Raw genomic sequence first — 18,967 nt, 5'->3', positions numbered from 1 at the left:
TAGAAATCTATGGGGTGCATGAAGGTGGGCAGGGAGTCTTCCTAGAGAAACTAGCAAAATTCTTCTCTTTACAGTAAAAAGAGGGTATGTGAGTTTCCAGCGTTACAGGGAGCTGTGGCATCCTGATTGATCATCCTAATTCTTTCTAAAGCAGGTATCTTAAGCTCAGCACTATTGACATTTTGCTGGCTTTTTTTTTTTTTTTTTGGCGACAGGGTCACTCTCCGTTGCCCAGGCTGGAGTGCAGTAGTGTGATCTTGGCCCGCTGCAGCCTCGCCTTCCTGGGCTTAAGCAGTCCTCCTGCCACAGCCTCCCAAGTAGCTTGGGACTACAGGCATGTGCCATCATACCTGGCTAAATTTTTTTTTTAAGAGATGGGGCCTCACTATGTTGCCTAGGCTGGTCTTGAACTCCCGGGCTCAAGTGATCCTCCCGCCTTGGCCTTCAGAAGTGCTGGGATTATAGGCATGAGCCACTGTGCCTGGCCCTGGCTCATTCTCTGTTGTGGGGGCTGTCCTATGCATTGTTGGATGTTTCATAGCATCTGTGGTCTCTGCCCACTAGAGATATCAGCAGCATCCTCAGCCCCCCAGTTATGACATTCCAAAATGCCCAGTGTTCAGTGTCTTCTGGGTGGGGGGAACAAAAATCACATAATTGAAAACAAATGTTCTAAATGAAAACCAGGGTCTCTGCAAGCTGCACCTTACCAGATGGGCTTCAATCAAACACACAGTTGCAGCTTAATGCGTATTAATGCTGCGGCATTTCTTCTGTAATGAAATGGTTCTCCTTCTATTCCTTCCCCCAGTTACACATCAATCACATTATAAAAAGAAAGAAGACAAAGGAAGGAAAATCAGCTGACATACTTTCATAGTGAAACATATCTTTTATTGCTGCAATGATTCCTTGGATGTCAGCCGGAGATGCAGAATTAGAAATAATTAAAGCATATAAACAAAGAGCTGTGACTTCATGGTCCGTGGCATATCACACAGACACCAGGTGTCAGCAGGGTTAGGGAGGGGGGTTTCTACAGAGGCAGAGACCGGCCTTCCCAAAGCCTCTCTGTTCCCAGGATTCTGGCCATCTGTAGGTCTACCTTAACCGTAGTACTGCAGGGCAGCTGCCTTTATGTGACAGAAGAGGTGGATACCCAAAGGGAACTGAAAACTTGTACAAGGGTAGCTCAAACAGGGGCAGGAGGCTTTTGTTTGTTTGTTTGTTTAGTTTAAACAAAGTTACATGGGGGTGTTGGCACCTTTATTAAAGGACATTCACAGAGGATATCGCAAATAAATGATGACAATAGGGATGTCTAGACAAATGAGAATAGATGAGAGGAAGGGCTTATGTGTTCATTTTCAACATTTGGTTGCAAGCAGATAATGAAATAAAAGATCTGAATCATTAGGTTCTCTTTCTTAACTCTCATCATCATGACAGTGAAAAAACAAGAAGGGGTGTGTGTGTGTGTGTGTGTGTGTGTGTGTGTGTGTGTGTATCAGTCACAGCAGCCTGGTATCCCTTTTGTGAGATTCCTTCATGAAAGGAACTTATCCAAGAAAATTGTTTTAGTATTTTTTTAAATAAATGGATGCATTTATGTGATTAGATTTTAAGCCTTCTCCTCTCCCGCATTAGAGACACGTATTTTAAATGAAAACTTTGTTTGTTTGGACCTATTTTTGCTTGGTGCTGTGGCCTGAAAATGTTTGCATCCCCTCAGAATTCCTATGTTGAAATCCTAACTGCCACAGTGATTGTATTAGGAGGCGGGACCTTTGGGTGATCATTGGATTATGAGGGTAGAACCCTCATGAGTGGGATTAATGCTGTAATAAAAGACGTGTGAAAGAGATCCGTTGCCCCTTCCATAGCTAGCCTGTGCCGTCGTGAACCAAGAAGCAGGCTCTCACCAGTCACTGACTCTGCTGGTACCTTGATTGGAATTTCCTGCCTCCAGAAACTGTGATACATTTCTGTTGTTTAAAAGCTGGCTGGGTGCAGTGACTCACACCTGTAATCCCAGCACTTTAGGAGGCCAAGGCAGGTGGATCACTTGAGGTCAGGAGTTTGAGACCAGCCCGGCCAACATGGTGAAACCCTATCTCCATTAAAAACATAAAAATTAGCCGGGCATGGTGGTGAGTGCCTGTAATCCCAGCTACTCGGGAGGCTGAGGCAGGAGAATTGCTTGAACACGGTGGGGCAGAGGTTGCTGTGAGCTGAGCTTGCACCACTGCACTCTAGCCTGGGTGACAGAGTGAAACTCTGTCTCAAAAAAAAAAAAAAAAAAAAAAAAGCTGCCCAGTATATGGTATTTTATTTTATGGCAGCCTGAACAGACAGAGACACCTAGTTTTCAAGAAATATCTACATTTTTTGCCAATTGAGATGATTCTGCGTCCCTTTCCTTAGCTTTGAGGTGTTTGGATGAAAGTGGAGGTGCTTGTGTAGTTGGTTGAGTCTCTCCTCTGCTTTGTTGTTCCTGTTGAGATCCTGTGCATTTGTAAGTGGTCAGCGGGGTTGGGGCTTCCAGATGATGCCTTTGGAAGAGAAGCTTACCACCCCATTATGGATTCATTTATTTACTCCCAAGTGGAACACAAGCTTCAGAAGAACCAGGACTTTGTCTCTTTCACTAAATATCCACAGGGTTGGCAGTTGATTAATATTTGTCAAATAAATGTGAGGATCAAATGCACGATTTTGCCTGGTTAATGCGAAACAGTCAAACTGATCAGTGCTTAACTAATTAGGACAAAGCTGAAGAATGACATGATTGTTTTAAGGTCATCTGGAGTTAACTCTAAATATGTGTGCATTCTCTGCAACTCGCACTGCTTCCTTCCTTTGAGATGCTTTTGTTTGGATTCCTCTTTTGATCTCATAAGACACGTGAAGATGTGGAGATGGTGAATTCCTAAATAAGTTGACCATGATTCCTGTACTGAGACTGCCATTCATGTGAACCTGCCATATGGACTTCTTTTGATAGATCAGGAACCAACTTCATTGCTTATTTGCGTGGCAGTGATGACGCTTGCAGTGGGGTTTTGTGTGTGCAGTGATGACTCTTGCAGTGGGGTTTTGTGTGTGTGTGTGGCGATGGTGCTTGCAGTGGGGTTTTGTGTGTGTGCAGTGATGACGCTTGCAGTGGGGTTTTGTGTGTGTGCGGCGATGGCGCTTGCAGTGGGGTTTTGTGTGTGTGCGGCAATGACGCTTGCAGTGGAGTTTTGGTGTTTGGGTCCAATCTTTCCTGGTATATATTTTCCCCATTTTTAGGATCAGCACTGACTTTTTAGATCGTGTTGTTTTTTTCTTTTTTGTAACCACTAAAGTGCTATACCTGGAAAGTTTGTCATCTTCCTGAAGACCCAGCATGGCCTGGCATCTGGGTTGGCCGGAGGGCTGGCTCAGCTGTGGTGGTCTTGGCAGAGATTGGCAAGTTGCCTCAGCACCCATGAGCCAGAAGCATCTGGGGAATTAACACAGTAGTGGTGCTCTAGTGATGTTACTGCTTCTTGTTTCAGGGTGCAGCAGAAGATCCCCAGACGGCCCTGGCACTGAACTTCGGCTCTACGTTGATGAATAAGAAGTCTGATCCTGAGGGTCCCACGCTGCTCTTCCCTGAGAGTGAACTTTCCATCCGGATAGGTAGAGCTGGGCTTCTTTCAGGCAAGCTCTTTGCTGCAGACACTGAGCTGAGTCAGGCAATATGGACATGGGGGCTGGTGGTAGGATGAATAGTGAGAGAAATGCCAGGCACTGTCTTATCCCTCCGAATCACTCACCCTACTACTGCATGGAGCTAAACTGGCATCTGGCCCAGCACCTTCATTTCTCATTTGTTGTCCAAACTGCATGCTTAGTCTACAGGAGGTAACGGTACCTTTTGATCATCTTTTCAACTTGGACAGGTGGACAGTGGGGTCACTCTGATGGTGATGGGGCTGCTTTGGGTTAGAGAGTACCAGCATTTGTCCCTCAGTGTCCCCCTCTCTGATGAACCCTGAATACTCCTTTTCATTTGTGTTGTAATTTACATCTTTTTGATTTACCTGGGGAGACTGCTGTGGATTTTTTTTTTTTCCCCGAGATGGAGTCTTGCTCTGTCGCTCAGGCTGGAGTGCAGTGGCATGATCTCGGCCCACTGCAGCCTCCACCTTTCAGGTTCAAGGGATTCTCCTGCCTCACCTTCCCAAGTAGCTGGGACTACAGTTTCACTCCTGGCTAATTTTTTGTACTTTTAGTAGAGATGATGTTTCACCAATTTGGCCAGGCTGGTCTTGAACTCCTGACTTCAGGTGATCTGCCCGCCTCGGCTTCCTAAAGTGCTGGAATTACAGACATGAGCCACCGCACCCAGCCAACTGTGGATGTTTCTCTCACTGATTCCGTTTGGAGCCAGAAAAGCTAAAGACGCTGACAGCATAGTCATGCCTTTTCTCTGAGTTAGAGGGAATGCGTCCCTCAAGAGGAATCAGATAGCAATTACTGAAGCTCGGTGGGGAGAGGCGCAGAGTGGGCTGTTGCCCTTTGAGAAGTCGTTGAAGATGGAATGCAATACGTTGTTTTCCAACCTTGGGGTCAGACACCTCTCCTTCTTGCCTCTCATTGTTTACTAAGGACACTTGGCTAGTTTAAGGGCCAATGAGCATGAGGAGAGTTGGATGCCTTTTTTTCCCCTTTGGATTTATGTAAGAAGTTCCCCATTTAATCCTGCAAGACCCCAGGGATGAAAACCATGCCAAGATGCTGTGGAGAATGGGCCCCTCCTCACTTATGTGGAGTGCTCTCCTGAGTGAGTTAAGGAAAAGCAAATTGGTGACCAGTCACTGTGTTCACAGGAGTGATTTCAGGGAGAACAGTCCTTTCCCATTTCCATGCTGGCATTTTAATTGAATCTTTTTGCCGTCTCTATGCTAAGATGATCTCTACTCCTTAGGGAGAGCAAAAGTACAACAGTTACAGCTATGCTGCAGCCAGGGCTCTGGTATCTGTGTTCAGATTATGTCCTGCATGAATTATTCATGGAGAACTCAAATGTCTCCTCCATTTGGGTTAATCCTCGCTGCCACCCACAACTTCCTATGTGGGATGGAACCAGGAAATAAAAATTTCATCCAATGTGAGCTTAAATCATAGAGGGTTAGAACGACAAATCTTCCTCCTGCCTCCAATCACACTTGTCACTTATACCCATCAGAACGCTTTAGGTATCATCGTCTCTTTTTACTGGAACATAGTCAAGGACTGTCTGGTGACACAGTAGAGCACTGTATTCAAGTAAAACTTGTCATTTTTCATGCCGAGTTCTGAACACAAGGCCACAGGCCTTTTCTGTCTATTTTCACTAACATGACTATGCTGGGCTCCTGGGTTCCCCTTTGAAGACCTTATGATCCTGATTCTGAGCCTTCTCTAGGATATAAAAGTTGGCCAGACTTTATCTGATTTTTCTATCTTCAGGGCCATGGGCTGGTGGGGTTGGGGGAAGGTGGTACAGTGAATTCAGTGCCTGTCAGTCAAAAAAGGTAAAAACTGGCAAACCCTTGGATGGACATTTTCCAGTGGAGCCACAGCCAGGACAGGGTCAGGGGAGTTGGCTCTGCAGGACAGCCTCTGGGGACTGCTGGGTCTTCTTGGCCAACCCAGAGTTAAGTGGTAGGGGAGTGAGGTGTGTGGGAGGGAGTTGTAGTCCAGTCCCCCTGCTCAAGAACACTAGGCACAGCCTGTTACCAGGTTACCAAGCAACCCTTGTAACCGTTGCTAGCTGTTCAGCTACAAAGGCAAATGCAGCTCTTGGGGAAGCACAGAGATGATCTCCCAGCCATCTCTTGAAAGGTCGCTGTTCTTCTCACCTGGACACGCCTGTGGGTGTCAGGCAGCTGAGGACTCCAAAACTGATAATGGCTATTTGATGACTGGCTTCATGCAGATCGAGCCTGAATATGCATTATTTGTACCATCTGGATTTGTCCTTAAGCTTGCTATAAATGGAGCAAGGAGATTGGTTTAATGGGTATTTAGTGAATAACATTAGCCTTTAAAACATAATATTGGTGCTGCTGTTGTAATGTCCCATAATTGGTTCGGCCAGAGGAAGAGCTAGAAAGGCCACACTCTGGGAGAGGAGTTCAGCTGCTCTGAGGAGCAGCAGCAGTGATGGCAGCCTGAGCTGGGAAAAGCATTTATGAGATACTTTCCTATTTAGGTCTTAGTGTGCAGTGTTTTCTGATATCAACTATTCTCAAGGCTGGGGATATTTTGGGACTTAGGTAGGCCAGAAGAAGTTCCTTTAAATCTGTCAGTCTCTCTTTCTTTCATTCTTTCTCCCATCCATCCATCCATCCATGCATCCATCTCCAATTAGCTTTCTTTTAATTAAAAATATAATGACATCAGCTAAAAGTAATTTTTCTTCCACCTTCAAATCCCTTATGGTCCAGTCCTCCCATCTCAGACACAAACATCATTTCTAGTTTCTTGTGCATCCTTTCAGAATTATTATGTTTATATAATCACACCTGACCCATTGTCCTATATTGTGTGTTTTTGCACTTAACAGTACCCTTGGGTATTTTTTTCCTGGGGTGCTCATAGATCCATCCCATTCTTGTTATTGGCCATGATGCTACCTAATTAGCCCTCTCTGGATGCCCATGAGGTTAATTCTGTTGCTTTGCTATTACAAAGAATGTGGCACAGAGCATTTTAGTATCTACATCTCTGTGGACAGTTATAGTGTTGAGTAAATTCTAGAAATCAGGCCAGAAGTTCTTTATATCTGGGCTCCATGCATGAGTACCAAAGGACTCACGAGCCTCTTGACATTTTATGCAAAGTCTCTGTGTGTGTGTGTGTGTGTGTGTGTGTGTTTGAAAGGCAAGGGACTATAAGTTATATTTCATCACACCCCAGATGGCTGCATACCCCCAGTGTTGTTCAAGATCTTGGGCTTCTCTGTCTCGGTTGTCCCCACTCAGCTGTCAAGTTGAGTTTTCTTCTTTTCTTCGTAGCATCCTCTGTAGGCTAAAGAGAAGGTAGTTAAAAGTGAATCAGTTGATTCTCTTACTAATTGTTAATTGCCCCATTTAAATATGCAGTATGTTCTGGGGGAGGAAGTTGAAATGTTACCAAGCATCAATGGGCTTGCTGCCTGACGCACACAGAGGCCAATACCATGGCACTGGCTTTTGAGAGAAGAACAGCTTTATTGGGAGTCAAGTCAACTGGCAGGGAGACAGGAGGGAATGCCCAAATCTGTCTCCCTGAGCTAGGGGTTGGGTTGGGTTTTATAAGCATAAGTAATGAGGTGTGATCTGATTGGATCTTGCAATGAGGTGATGTTAGGAGGCATTATCTGATTGGATCCTGCCATGGGGTGATGCCAGAGTTCAATCTGATTGGATCCTGGATGCTGTCATGTGGTGTCTGCTTCTTAATTCAGTCCCACTCCTCTGTCCCAGCACTTAGGTTCCCCCTGTGGTTGTACACTTGGTTCATCTGAGCATACTCAGGTTACATGACCTGAGGGTCCATGGCAACTGAAAAGCAGCTCACAGCTTTGTTACATAAAAGTTGAACCAGATTGGTCTGATGCAGTTATAGATACTCTTCACTAGTGAACTTTGTCATCACTATTATTATTGGTGAATTTCATTGGTCTATTAGCATAGGAGAATTGCCTATCATTTTGTGTATCTGTGGAAAGACCAGGAGAAGGCATTATTTTCTGGTAGAGCAAGAGGTGGATTTACTTTAGGAGATTATTCAGTTGTGAGGTGCCATCTGTGCATTTTCTGTAAATCTTTCTGAAGTGTTGGGGGAAAAAGTGAATGGGTACTCAAGTCAGGGAAGCGTAAGCCATGCGACACTCAGGTAAGAAACAGATTTTTCTCTTAATGCCCTATTCTTATAGGAAAATTCACTTGGCAATAAGAATTCTACCTACACAGCCTTGCAGATCTGATGCAGTTATCGAAGCCATGTTTTGCAAAATGAAACTGATGCCAAGCTGGTGTCAAGTGGATTATAGATTATAGAACTGCAGTCACTGGCCATTAGCTAAGTGTCTTTGTTTTCTACTCTAAAATCTTGAATTCCTTATTGGTTCTGCTTCTGATTTGCTGCGTGGCACTCTTCCTGTGGAAATGGTCTTGCAGGAGATGATTTTCCTTTCTAGCTCAAGCTTCTCAAGTGCCCAACCCCGGATCAGCAACCCCAGGGTTTGTCCTGTTCGGGAACACGATGGAGTTCAGGTGCTCTTTGATCCCCTTCTTCCACCTCAAGACACTCTCTCTTCTCCAGGTATCACAGTGTCCTCTTTTAATCTTGTATTTGGAATCATGCTTTTCTCCCATTTTCCCTGTTAAACATCCTCCCTTAGGTGCCTTTGGAAAAAGATTTGATGAACTGAAGAACAGGCAGGTATTGGCCATTGACTTCATGTTTTACTACTGCTTATGTGTTTGTCTGTTGACTGGGAACAGTTTCTCTAGTTCAACAATGAACCCAGTAGGTGGGTTTTCACACTGGCTAGCCTTTGGAGGATTGCATTTTTTTAGACATAACGTGTGGGGCTTAGGGAGGGCAGCCAGGCTGTGTGGGATGCAATCTCTTCTCTGAAGCAGCTGGTTCTCGCTATAAGCTCAGCCACGTACATTCCACTCCCAATTTTCCTTGGCACTAAAACTGCTTGGAATAGCCTAAGTCTAGGGAAGCAAAGACAACTTATTTAAACAGCTTCACAGTTCCTATTACCTTTCTTTTTCTGTATCTTCTAACTTTCCATGTCTTCCTGAAGGACATGTTCCTTTTGTCACTGATATTTCCAGTCAAATTTAGTGATCTTAAATTTGATCGAGAGTGTGGTGTAACTCCTAGGAGAAATTCTGAGGTTTATAACTAGGTTTCCGAAATAATGTGTTTGGGGAAGTCTCTGAGATGTTATTAATTTTGACTTTTTATTGGTAAGATCTCTAAAAATGAAAGAGTATTTTCACAACAGTTCATGTAGATATAATTTCTTGGCATGTGGTTTTGGCAATCAGAGTTTTATTTATTTATTTTTTTCCCTGTACCTGCTTGGTTAGGGGAGACTTTAAAATCTTGTCCTGGCCCAATTGAGAGGAGTTATCTAGGAACTGAAAAATAGGTAGGCCCTGGCTGCTACCTCCTTTCTGGGCTAAGACCTGTAACCTGGGTTTCTTTATTTAAAGCATGAGAATGCACCTGTAATCCCAGCACTTTGGGAGGCTGAGGCAGGTGGATCACCTGAGGTCAGGAGTTCGAGACCAGCCTGGCCAACATGGTAAAACCCTTGTCTCTACTAAAAAGAAATAATAATAATACAAAAATTAGCCAGGCATGGTGGCACACGCCTGTAATCACAACTACTTGGGAGGCTGAGGCAAGAGAATCACTTGAACCCAGGAGGCAGAGGCTGCAGTGAGCTGAGATTGTACCACTGCGCTCCAGCCTGGGCGACAGAGTGAGACTCTGTCTCAATAAATAAATAAATAAATAAATAAATAAATAGAATGAAGCAAACCAGTGTTAAAATGTGCTGCACAAAAATATTTTGCAGGAGGGCAAAGGGCTTAATAATAATAACTGCCAGAAGCTTTTTCGCATCTGGATATTAAATAAACAATGCAGAGATACCTTCTTGGACAGGGCTCTGTGCAGACAGCATGAGACCGTTAGTGTCCTAGCTCATGGGAACATTATCAGCGTGGGTACACTTTATAGAGTCTTTTGCTTCTGAAGAGTGTTCTATTTTGCCTAATATGGAGCACTCAAATAGCACTTTATCTGCTTCTGCCTTTCAAAAAAAAAAAACACATTTCTGATTTTCTAAGCCAGGCAGTAATTTCAGAGCAAATTTTCATGTGGCATGAGGCTAGAGGCAATTTGGCACTTACATGTGTTTGCTAGGGCTGCTGTAGCAAAATACCACAAACCGGGTGGCTTAAACTGCAGAAATTTATTTTTTTCACAGTTCTGGAGGCTGGAAGTCCAAGACTAATAGTTGGCAAGATTAGTCGGTTTCTTCTGGGCCTTTCTCCTTGGCTGGTAGATGGCTGTTGTCTCCCTGTGACTTCACATGGTCTGTCTTTTTATCGAGACAGGGTGTCACTGTGTCACCCAGGCTGGAGTGCAGTGGTGCGATCATGGCTCACTGTAGCCTCAACCTCCTGGGCTCAAGCTATCCTCTCACCTCAGCCCCCGGAGTAGCTGGGACTACAGGAGCGCACCACCACACCTGGCTAATTTTTGTATTTTTTGTAGAGATGGCATTTTGCCATGTTGCTCAGGCTGGTCTTGAACTCCTGGGCTCAAGCTATCCACCCACCTCGGCCTCCCAAAGCATGGTCTTTCCTCTGTGCCTGTCGGTGTCCCAATCTCCTTTTCTTATAAGGACACCAGTCATATTGGATTAGGGCCCACTCTAATGACCTCATTTTAACCTTATTAACACTTTAAAAATCCTATCTCCCTTACGGTTACATTCTTAGGTACTGGGCGTTAGGGCTTCAACATAGAAATTTGAAGCGGGGGACGTGATTCAGGCCATAGTTGCGCTGAACAATTTTTTGAGGAGTTGTCTTCCACAGATAGTAGTTAGCGTCAAGGAATTCCAGGTGGCAGGAGAAAGGAGTTCTCTTTGTTTCTGCCTTCTAGATTCTCTCACTGCATGGCTGCCTCCTTACGTTAGCCTCATACCTGCATGGGCTGGGAATGCGGAGTATGCAGGATAAAAAAAGAGTAGAATGAAGTTGAAAAGTTACTCAAAGAGTGCAGCGAGAAAGAAAGTCAGGGCCGGGCGCGGTGGCTCATGCCTGTAATCCCAGCAGTTCCGGAGGCCGAGGCGGGTGGATCACCTAAGGTCAGGAATTCGAGACCAGCCTGGTCAACATGGTGAAACCCCGTGTCTACTAAAAATACAAAAATTAGCCGAGCGTGTTGGCACATGCCTGTAATCCCAGCTACATGGGAGGCTAAGGCAGGAGAATCACTTGAACCTGGGAGGTAGAGGTTACAGTGAGCTGAGACCACGCCATTGCACTCCAGCCTAGGTGACAAGAGCGAAACTCCGTCTCAAAAAAGAAAAAAAAAAAAGTCAGATGGCTCTAAGTCTGATCTTTTAAGACTGCTGGCAGGTGTACATCTATGCTATCATGAAGTTAAAGGGATGGCACCGTTAAAGGGATGACCGCTTCCACTGTCACCTGAAGCAGTCGGCTCAGGTAACTTCTGGGGAAGTAATTGCAATACACATCTGAATGTGTAGAAGTTCTCTCCTGACTGTGTAAGTTTCCTGTTGCTGTCACAACAAAGTACATATTGAGCGTCTCAAATCCGAAAATCCAAGATCCGAAATGCTCCCAAATCCAAAACCTTTTGAATGCTGACGTGATGCTCAAAGGAAATGCTCCTTGGAACATTTCGGATTTCACATTTTCAGATTTGGGATGCTCAACTGGTAAATAATGCTGGTAAAATAATGCAAATATTCCAAAATCTGAAAAATCTGAAACACTCTGGTCCCTTCAGAGAAGGGATGGTTATCTTGTACTGTACAGAGCGGCTTAAAACAGCAGAAACGTATTCCCTTACAGTTTTGGAGGCCGGAAGTCTGAAATCAAGGTGTCAGCAGGGCCACACTCTGTCTGAAAATTCTAGGGAAATTCTCTAACTTCTTTTGGCTCCCAGAGTTTCCTGGCTTGTAGCTGCATCAATTCAATCTCTGCCACATTGTGACATGGCCTTCATCCCTGTGTGTGTCTGTGAAGTGTGTCTATGTCCAAAACTCCCTATCCTTTGTCTCGTAAAGACACCAGTCATTGGATTTAGGGCTCACTTAATCCTGTATGACTGCTTCTTAACTAATTACATCTGCAAAGTCCCAATTTCTAGATAAGGTCATATTCTTTTTTTTTTTTTTTTTTTTTTTGAGATGGAACCTCACTCTGTCACCAGACTGGAGTGCAGTGGCGCGATCTCAGCTCACTGCAACCTCCGCCTCCCAGATTCAAGCAGTTCTCCTGCCTCAGCCTCCTGAGTAGCTGGAAACAGGTGTACGCCACTACCCCCAACTAATTTTTGTATTTTTAGTGAAGATGGGGTTTCACCATGTTGGCCAGGCTGGTTTCGAACTCCTGACCTCAGGTGATCCACCCGCCTCGGCCTCCTGGAGTTCTGGGATTATAGGCGTGAGCCACCGTGCCCTGCCTAGGTAAGATCATATTCTGAGGTTCTGGCTAGACATGAATTTTGGCGGGGGACAGTATTCAGCACTGTACATTGACCAACCCCATACTCTGATCACTCCATGACCAGACTTCAGGAGCTTGGTTCGTCTGAGGTGCCATGTTTGTCTTGTACAAAGGAGGAAGATGGATAAAATGAGAGGAAGCAAGAGGATGAGTCCTGGCAGTAATAAAAGTCCACTTAATTCATCTGGAGCCCTTACAGCAGCTGCCGGGGTGCTTTGTTTGAAATATTCATTAAGTGTCTACTGAGGAGTTAGGGATACAGTCTCCTTATGCAAAATTTAACATTTGCTTGGTTAGCGGGTTCTATCATATTTATAAGCGTTCTGACACATTCATTTCAGCTTGTAAGTCTATTAAACTGGAAAATGTGTTTTTAATGTGCTTTAGGGAAACAGAAAGAATAGACAAGTGGCTTGGGTAGCACCAGCCTTCATTAGGATATTCCTGCCAGGCTTTTATTAGTCGAAGATTTAAGAGTCTGTGCCTGAAGCCACACAGCCTGGGCACCTTTCGTATTATTATTTTGCTTTGTTTTGCAGAAGTTATTTTTGCAGAAGCTCCTTCTGGGGACGCAACAGGGTAGCACGTTGATTTTGAGTGCTTGGGATCTTTAGGAGTCCTTTCCATGTATTCACTCCCATGTCGATCTCTTGCCTGTTACTAAAAGAGCCTAATAAGGAACAGAAGCCTGGGTTTGAGCCTGTGAAGCTGGGAGGAAATTGACAGCAGTTACTGGAATAGTCAGCCTTTGAGAAGGAAAGGGTTAGGAGGAAGATGTGGAACTAGGCTTCGAACCTGTGTGGAGTGCAGAACAGCCCTAACCTTTGGGATGGGGCCCATGTAGCACTTCCCTAAAGAAAGGAATCAGGGATATGCTCCACTCGACCTGCGATTGCTTTATCCTGTTCAACCCTCTGTCTCCTCTCTGGGTTGCATGTATGCTAGCATTCTGTTCTGCTTTCTTCTCTCTGGTGTATTTTCCCTCCTGGGTCCAGAGAAAGAAAATAGCTCTGCATATCTGAAAAACTAAATCAGTCGTCTCAAGGAAACATGATTTTCAGAGTTGAAACGTGATTTTGAGGGTCATAACATTTTGGAGCTGATGTTCAGGGATTTGCCAGCAACTCCCAGCTTAGGTCTCTGAAACAGAATTCACTCTCTCTGTTTGCCAACTTGATTACACAAACTCACCATGAGCTTGCTGGGAGGCAGAGGCATTCCGGGAGGATGGCAGAGGAGAGAAGTGCATGAATTGATCTCTTATAGCTCTTAGATGTGGTGAGCCAGAAGTGTCTGCTCTTTTCCCCCAGGAGACCAGGCTCACCTAGCGGTTTCTCCCTCGGTGAGGTTTGCTCAAGTCAATCTTAGTGAATTGGTTGTGCCCTTTCCAGTAGGGAAGGCCCTGTCGTACACATAAAACCAGGAGACACGTGCCTTCAAGGAGATTCGGCCCTCCTGGGGAAACAAATATGAGGCCGTTTTGTATGGTTCAGCATGAAAGCTATATAAACCACTAGCAATCCTATAAGTGGGTCCCACCACTGTGCCGGCCTTAGTGGGCCAGCTTTCCTAACTCCTCTGTAGCACAAATCATGCCTTTACTGCCTTACAGCCCTTCTGAGGCCAGCTGGCCAGCGAGATTTATTATTTATTTATTTATTTATTTTATTTATTTATTTAGACGGACTCTCTCTCTGTTGCCCAGACTTGAGTGCAGTGGCGCAATCTCGGCTCACTGCAACCTCTGCCTCCCAGGTTCAAGCGATTCTCCTGCCTCAGTCTTCCGAGTAGCTGGGATTACAGGCATGCACCCACCATGCCCAGCTAATTTTTGTACTTTTTTTAGTAGACACCAGGGAGGGGGGTGGTTTCACCATGTTGGCCAGGCTGGTCTTGAACTCCTGAGCTCAGGCGATCCACCCGCCTCAGCCTCCCAAAGTGCTGGGATTACAGGCATAAGCCAGTATGCCCGACTGCCAGTGAGATTTTATTAAAGGTATGAGGATGAGCAAATATAATAAATAACAAAGAGAGAAGGATATCAGCTGGCCATGGCAAAGGCAGCCCTCAGAGCCCACTGGCGCTTGCTAACCTCTTGGGACCCTCTACCGCAAGGGTCCCCAACCCCTGGGCAGCAGACCATATGGGTTTGTGGCCTGTTAGGAACTGGGCTATGCAGTGGGGGGTGAGTGGTGAGCAAGCGAGCATTACTGTCTGAGCTCCAAGTCCAGTCAGATCAACAGCAGCATTAGATTCTCACAGGAGCAAGAACCCTGTTGTGAACTGTGCGTGTGAGGGATCTAGGTTGCGCCTTCCTTATGAGAATCTAATGCGTGATGATCGGAGGTGGAACAGTTTCATCCTGAAACCACCCCCTACCCCCCACCTCCTATGTGTAGAAAAATTATCTTCCATAAAACCAGTCCCTGGTGCCAAAAAGGTTGGGAACTGCTGTTCTCAGGGAGAGTCCCTGTCTGGCTCCAGGGCTAGATTCTTACTTAGTTCCATGTCTTTAGAGGTAGAGTTTGAGGTTTGGTTTTTCTCAGGTCTTCAGACCTGCCTGCCCAGAGAAAGGCCATTTCCACCACCTTGGATAAAGAAAGTGAGGCCTGGCCAAGACTTGCCTTCCAAATTTCCATTGCCTTTCCTAGGATCTCCTGTTTGTTCCCAGGGTAATTGCCAGGGGAATTTTTTTTTTTTTTTTTTTTTTTTACTTTTTTTCAGATGAGATACTGCCATAACCTGTAGCTATACCCTGTGGTCTCACCAAAACAAGGATGCCAGGATTCATTAGTTCATTAGTATAAGCCACACTCCACATTGGGATCATCTTGGAAAATGTGCAACTTCTCAAAAACCCTATGAAATACAAATTGCGACAGTCCAAGCTCCCTGGTCATTTCTTTTTTGTTTGCTTGTTTTGGAGACAGCATCTCGCTCTGTCGCCCAGGCTGGAATGCAGTGGTGTGATCTCGGCTCACCACAATGTCTGCCTCCTGGGTTCAAATGATTTCTGTGCCTCAGTTTCCTATGTAGCTGGGATTACAGGTGAATACCACCACGCCCAGCTGATTTTTGTATTTTTTAGTAGGGACAGGGTTTCGCCATGTTGGCCAGGCTGGTCTCAAACTCCTTAGCTCAAGCGATCCCCCTGCCTTGGCCTCCCAAAGTGCTGGGATTATAGGTGTGAGCCACTGTGCCCAGCCTTCATGGCCATTTCAAGAATTGCTGAGGTGATAGCCAGGCACAGTGGCTCATGCCTGTAATCCCAGCACTTTGGGAGGCCGAGGCATGTGGATCATGAGGTCAGGAGTTCAAGACCAGCCTGGCCAACATGGTGAAACCCCGTCTCTACGAAAATACAAAAAAAAATTAGCTGGGCATGGTGGTGCGTGCCTGTAATCCCAGCTACTCAGGAGGCTGAGGCAGGAGAATTGCTTGAACCGGGACCCGGGAGGCAGAGGTAGCCATGAGCCAAGATCGTGCCATTGCACTCCAGCCTGGGCTGCAGAGCGAGACTCTGTCTCCAAAAGAATTGCTTAGGTGATGAAGGGCATGAATATTTTTAAAAATTTATTTTTTAAATTAATATATCATAAAGCTCATTCTTTTGGAGTACAGTTCCATGAGTTTTTAAGAAATGCACAGATTTGTGTAACCATCACCATAGGAGAGTTCCATCACCTCCCCAAATTCCCTTGAGCTGCCTCTTGGCCCCTTGTAGTCAAACCCTACCCCCAACCCATCCCTGTTTCCCTTTTGTTTAACCTCTGGCGACCTCTGAGCTGTTCTCTGCCCCTATATTTTTGCTTCTTCCAGACTCATACAGTATGTAGCCTTTTGGATCTAACTTCTTTCCACTTGGCATCATGCATTTCAGAGAACTTCATTACGGTGCAAGTATCAACAGTGTGTTCCTTTTTAAGGCTGAGTAGTATTCCATCGTTGTGGATACAACACAATTTGTTTACTTTCACCAGTTGAAGGACATTTGTGTTGTTTTCTGATTTTTCAGCAATTATGAATGAAACGTCTGTCAATATTTGCATACAGGCTTTTGTGTAAACATATGTTTACATTTCTCCTGGGTAAATACCTGGGAGTGAGATGGCTGGATCATGTGATAGGAAACCTCCAAACCGTTTTCTGAAGTGGATATGCCGTTCTTCAGTCCCAGCAGAGTTGTAGTTGCTCTGCACCCTCACTAGCCCTTGGCCTCGTCAGTTTTTTGTTTTGTTTTGTTTTTAAAACTTGAGCCATTCTAATGAGTGTAGTAGTGGTCTCTCGTGACTTTCATTTGTATTTCCCTAATGACTAATGATGTTGAGCATCTTTTCATGTGCTCATTTGCCATCTGTACATCTTCTTTGGTGTCAAAATCTTTTGCTTATTTTTTTAATCCATTTGTTTAATTATGGTAGAGTTTTGAGAGGTTTTTTATTTTGAGATGGAGTGTTGCTCTGTTGCCCAGGCTGGAGTGCAGTGGTGCAATCTCGGCTCATAGCAACCTCCGCGTCCCAGGTTCAAGCAATTCTCCTGCCTCAGCCACCCGAGTAGCTGGGACTACAGGCACACGCCACCCTGCCTGGCTAATTTTTGTATTTCTAGTAGAGATGGAGTTTCACCATATTGGTCAGGCTGGTCTTGAACTCCTGAGCTCGGGTGATCCACCTGCCTCAACCTCCCAAAGTGCTGGAATTACAAGTGTGAGCCACTGCGCCCGGCCCTGTGAGTTCTTTTTCTGTATTCTGCATAGAGGACCTTTGTCAGATATGTGATTTGCATTTCTTTTTCTCCCAGTCCCTGGCTTGCCTTTCCCTCTTCTTAACAGTGCCTTTGGAGATCGAAAGTTTTTAATTTTGATGAACTGCCAATTTATCAGTTTTTCTTTTTTTTGTTTTATGAATTGTGCTTTTGGTGTTATGTCTAAGAATTTTTTTGCATAACTCAAGTTTGCAAAGGTTTTCTCCTATTTTTTTTTCTAAAAGTTTTACGTTTTACATTTAAGTCTACTATCTATTTGAAGTTTTAAAAAAATATGGTGTCAGGTAGAGTTCAAGGTTGAGTTTTTTTTTCATATGGATGTTAAATTGTCCCAGCAGCATTTATTGAAAAGACTGTATTTTCTCCATTGAATTATCCTTTTGCTTTTGTAAAAAGTTCATGAGCCATATTTGTTTGGTTCTGTTTTTGGACCCTTCATTTTGATTCATCGGTTTTTGTGCGTATCCTTTCTCCTTTCACATTTTAGAATCAGCTTGACAATATCTACAAAACATCCTAATGGCACCAGGCATGGTGGCTCACGCCTGTAATTCCAGCACTTTAGGAGGCTGAGTCGGGTGGATCGCTTGAGGTCAGGAGTTTGAGACCAGCCTGGCCAACATGGTGAAACCCCATCTTTACTAAAAATACAAAACTTAGCTGGGTGTGGTGGTGCACACCTGTAATCCCAGCTACTTAGGAGGCTGAGGCTAGATATCGCTTGAACCCGGGAGGCGGAGGTTGCAGTGAGCAGAGATTGCACTCCTGCACTCTGGCTTGGGTGACAAAGCAAGACTCCATCTCAAAAAAACAAATCCCAATGGGATTTTGACTGGGGTTGCACTGAATCCATAAACCAATTTGGAGAAAATTGACATCTTAATAAATATCGAGTTTTCCATTTTATGAACATGGTATATTCTCCAAAGTCTTTGATTTCCTTTATCAGTGTTTTGTGGTCTTCATCATACATACTCTACCGTTTGGTTAGATTTATACCTCTAAGTGTTTTATGGTACTATTTTAAATTATACTGTATTTTAAATTTCTAATTGCTCATTGCTAGTATATAGAAACATAATTGACTTTGTATGTGCTAGCTGTGTATCCTCCAACCTCACTAAACTCATTTATTGGTTCTAAGAGTTTTTTGGTAGATTCCTTGGAATTTTCTGTCATGTCTGTGAATAGTGACAGTTTTATGTCTTCCTTTCAATCTGTATGCTATTAATTTCATTTTCTTACCTGATTGCACTGGCTAAGACTTGCAGTATAATGTTGAAGGGAGGAGTAAGAGCAGACAGTCTTGCCTTATTTCTGATGTTAGGGGAAAATCATTGAGTGTTTCACATTGAGTATGATGTTATCTGTAGGTTTTCGGTAGATGAAAGGTATGCATATTTGAAAAGCCACCACTGTCCTGAAAGATGTCACAATATAGAAATGGTATAGATTTGGAGTTCAGAGAATAGGTTCTGGAGTCATACTTACTGGGTTTAAATTCTGACTCGACTCCTTAGCGGCTGCTAGACGGAGTTTTGGGAAGATAGGCTAAGTGAATACATATAAAATGCTTAGAATAGTGCCTAGTGTATTGTATGCTTTCAATGAATGTTAGCTGTTATTCTGTCTGGACAACAGTAAAAATAGCCAAAGAGCTTATGGAGCCTGGATGTAGGAATTTTTTGGCCCAGACCGTGGAGATTTTGATGCCCATATTGGAAACTTTGGAGAATGTTTTGGTTCAGGTGTGGATTCTCATTGAGTCATTGAGCACATTTGGGTCCGAACACTCTCTGAATCAGGGATATGGAGGAATCCATACCAAAAGAACAGGTTGTTTCATAGAAACAGGGAGGGGAACATCACACACCGGGGCCTGTGGGGGGTGGGGGGTAGGGGAGGGATAACAT

General features: G+C 44.5%; 1 protein-coding gene across 12 annotated transcripts in view; it reads left to right on the top strand.

Moving 5' to 3' along the window:
* Window positions 1–18,967, top strand: part of SLC39A11 (solute carrier family 39 member 11) — a 564,735-nt gene that overhangs the window by 247,042 nt on the left and 298,726 nt on the right. For 9 of the 12 annotated variants that reach the window (XM_054535708.2, XM_054535705.2, XM_054535703.2 and 6 more), the window contains one exon: window positions 3,540–3,684. In XM_054535708.2, coding sequence (XP_054391683.1) covers window positions 3,540–3,684 — 145 coding nt within the window. The remainder of the gene's footprint in view (window positions 1–3,539; window positions 3,685–18,967) is intronic. The other 3 variants (XM_054535704.2, XM_054535711.2, XM_063718263.1) reach the window with 1 other exon arrangement.

Source organism: Pongo abelii, chromosome 19, assembly GCF_028885655.2.
Source record: "Pongo abelii isolate AG06213 chromosome 19, NHGRI_mPonAbe1-v2.0_pri, whole genome shotgun sequence".
Lineage (NCBI taxonomy): Eukaryota > Metazoa > Chordata > Mammalia > Primates > Hominidae > Pongo > Pongo abelii.
This window is presented reverse-complemented; position numbering and strand designations above follow the sequence as displayed.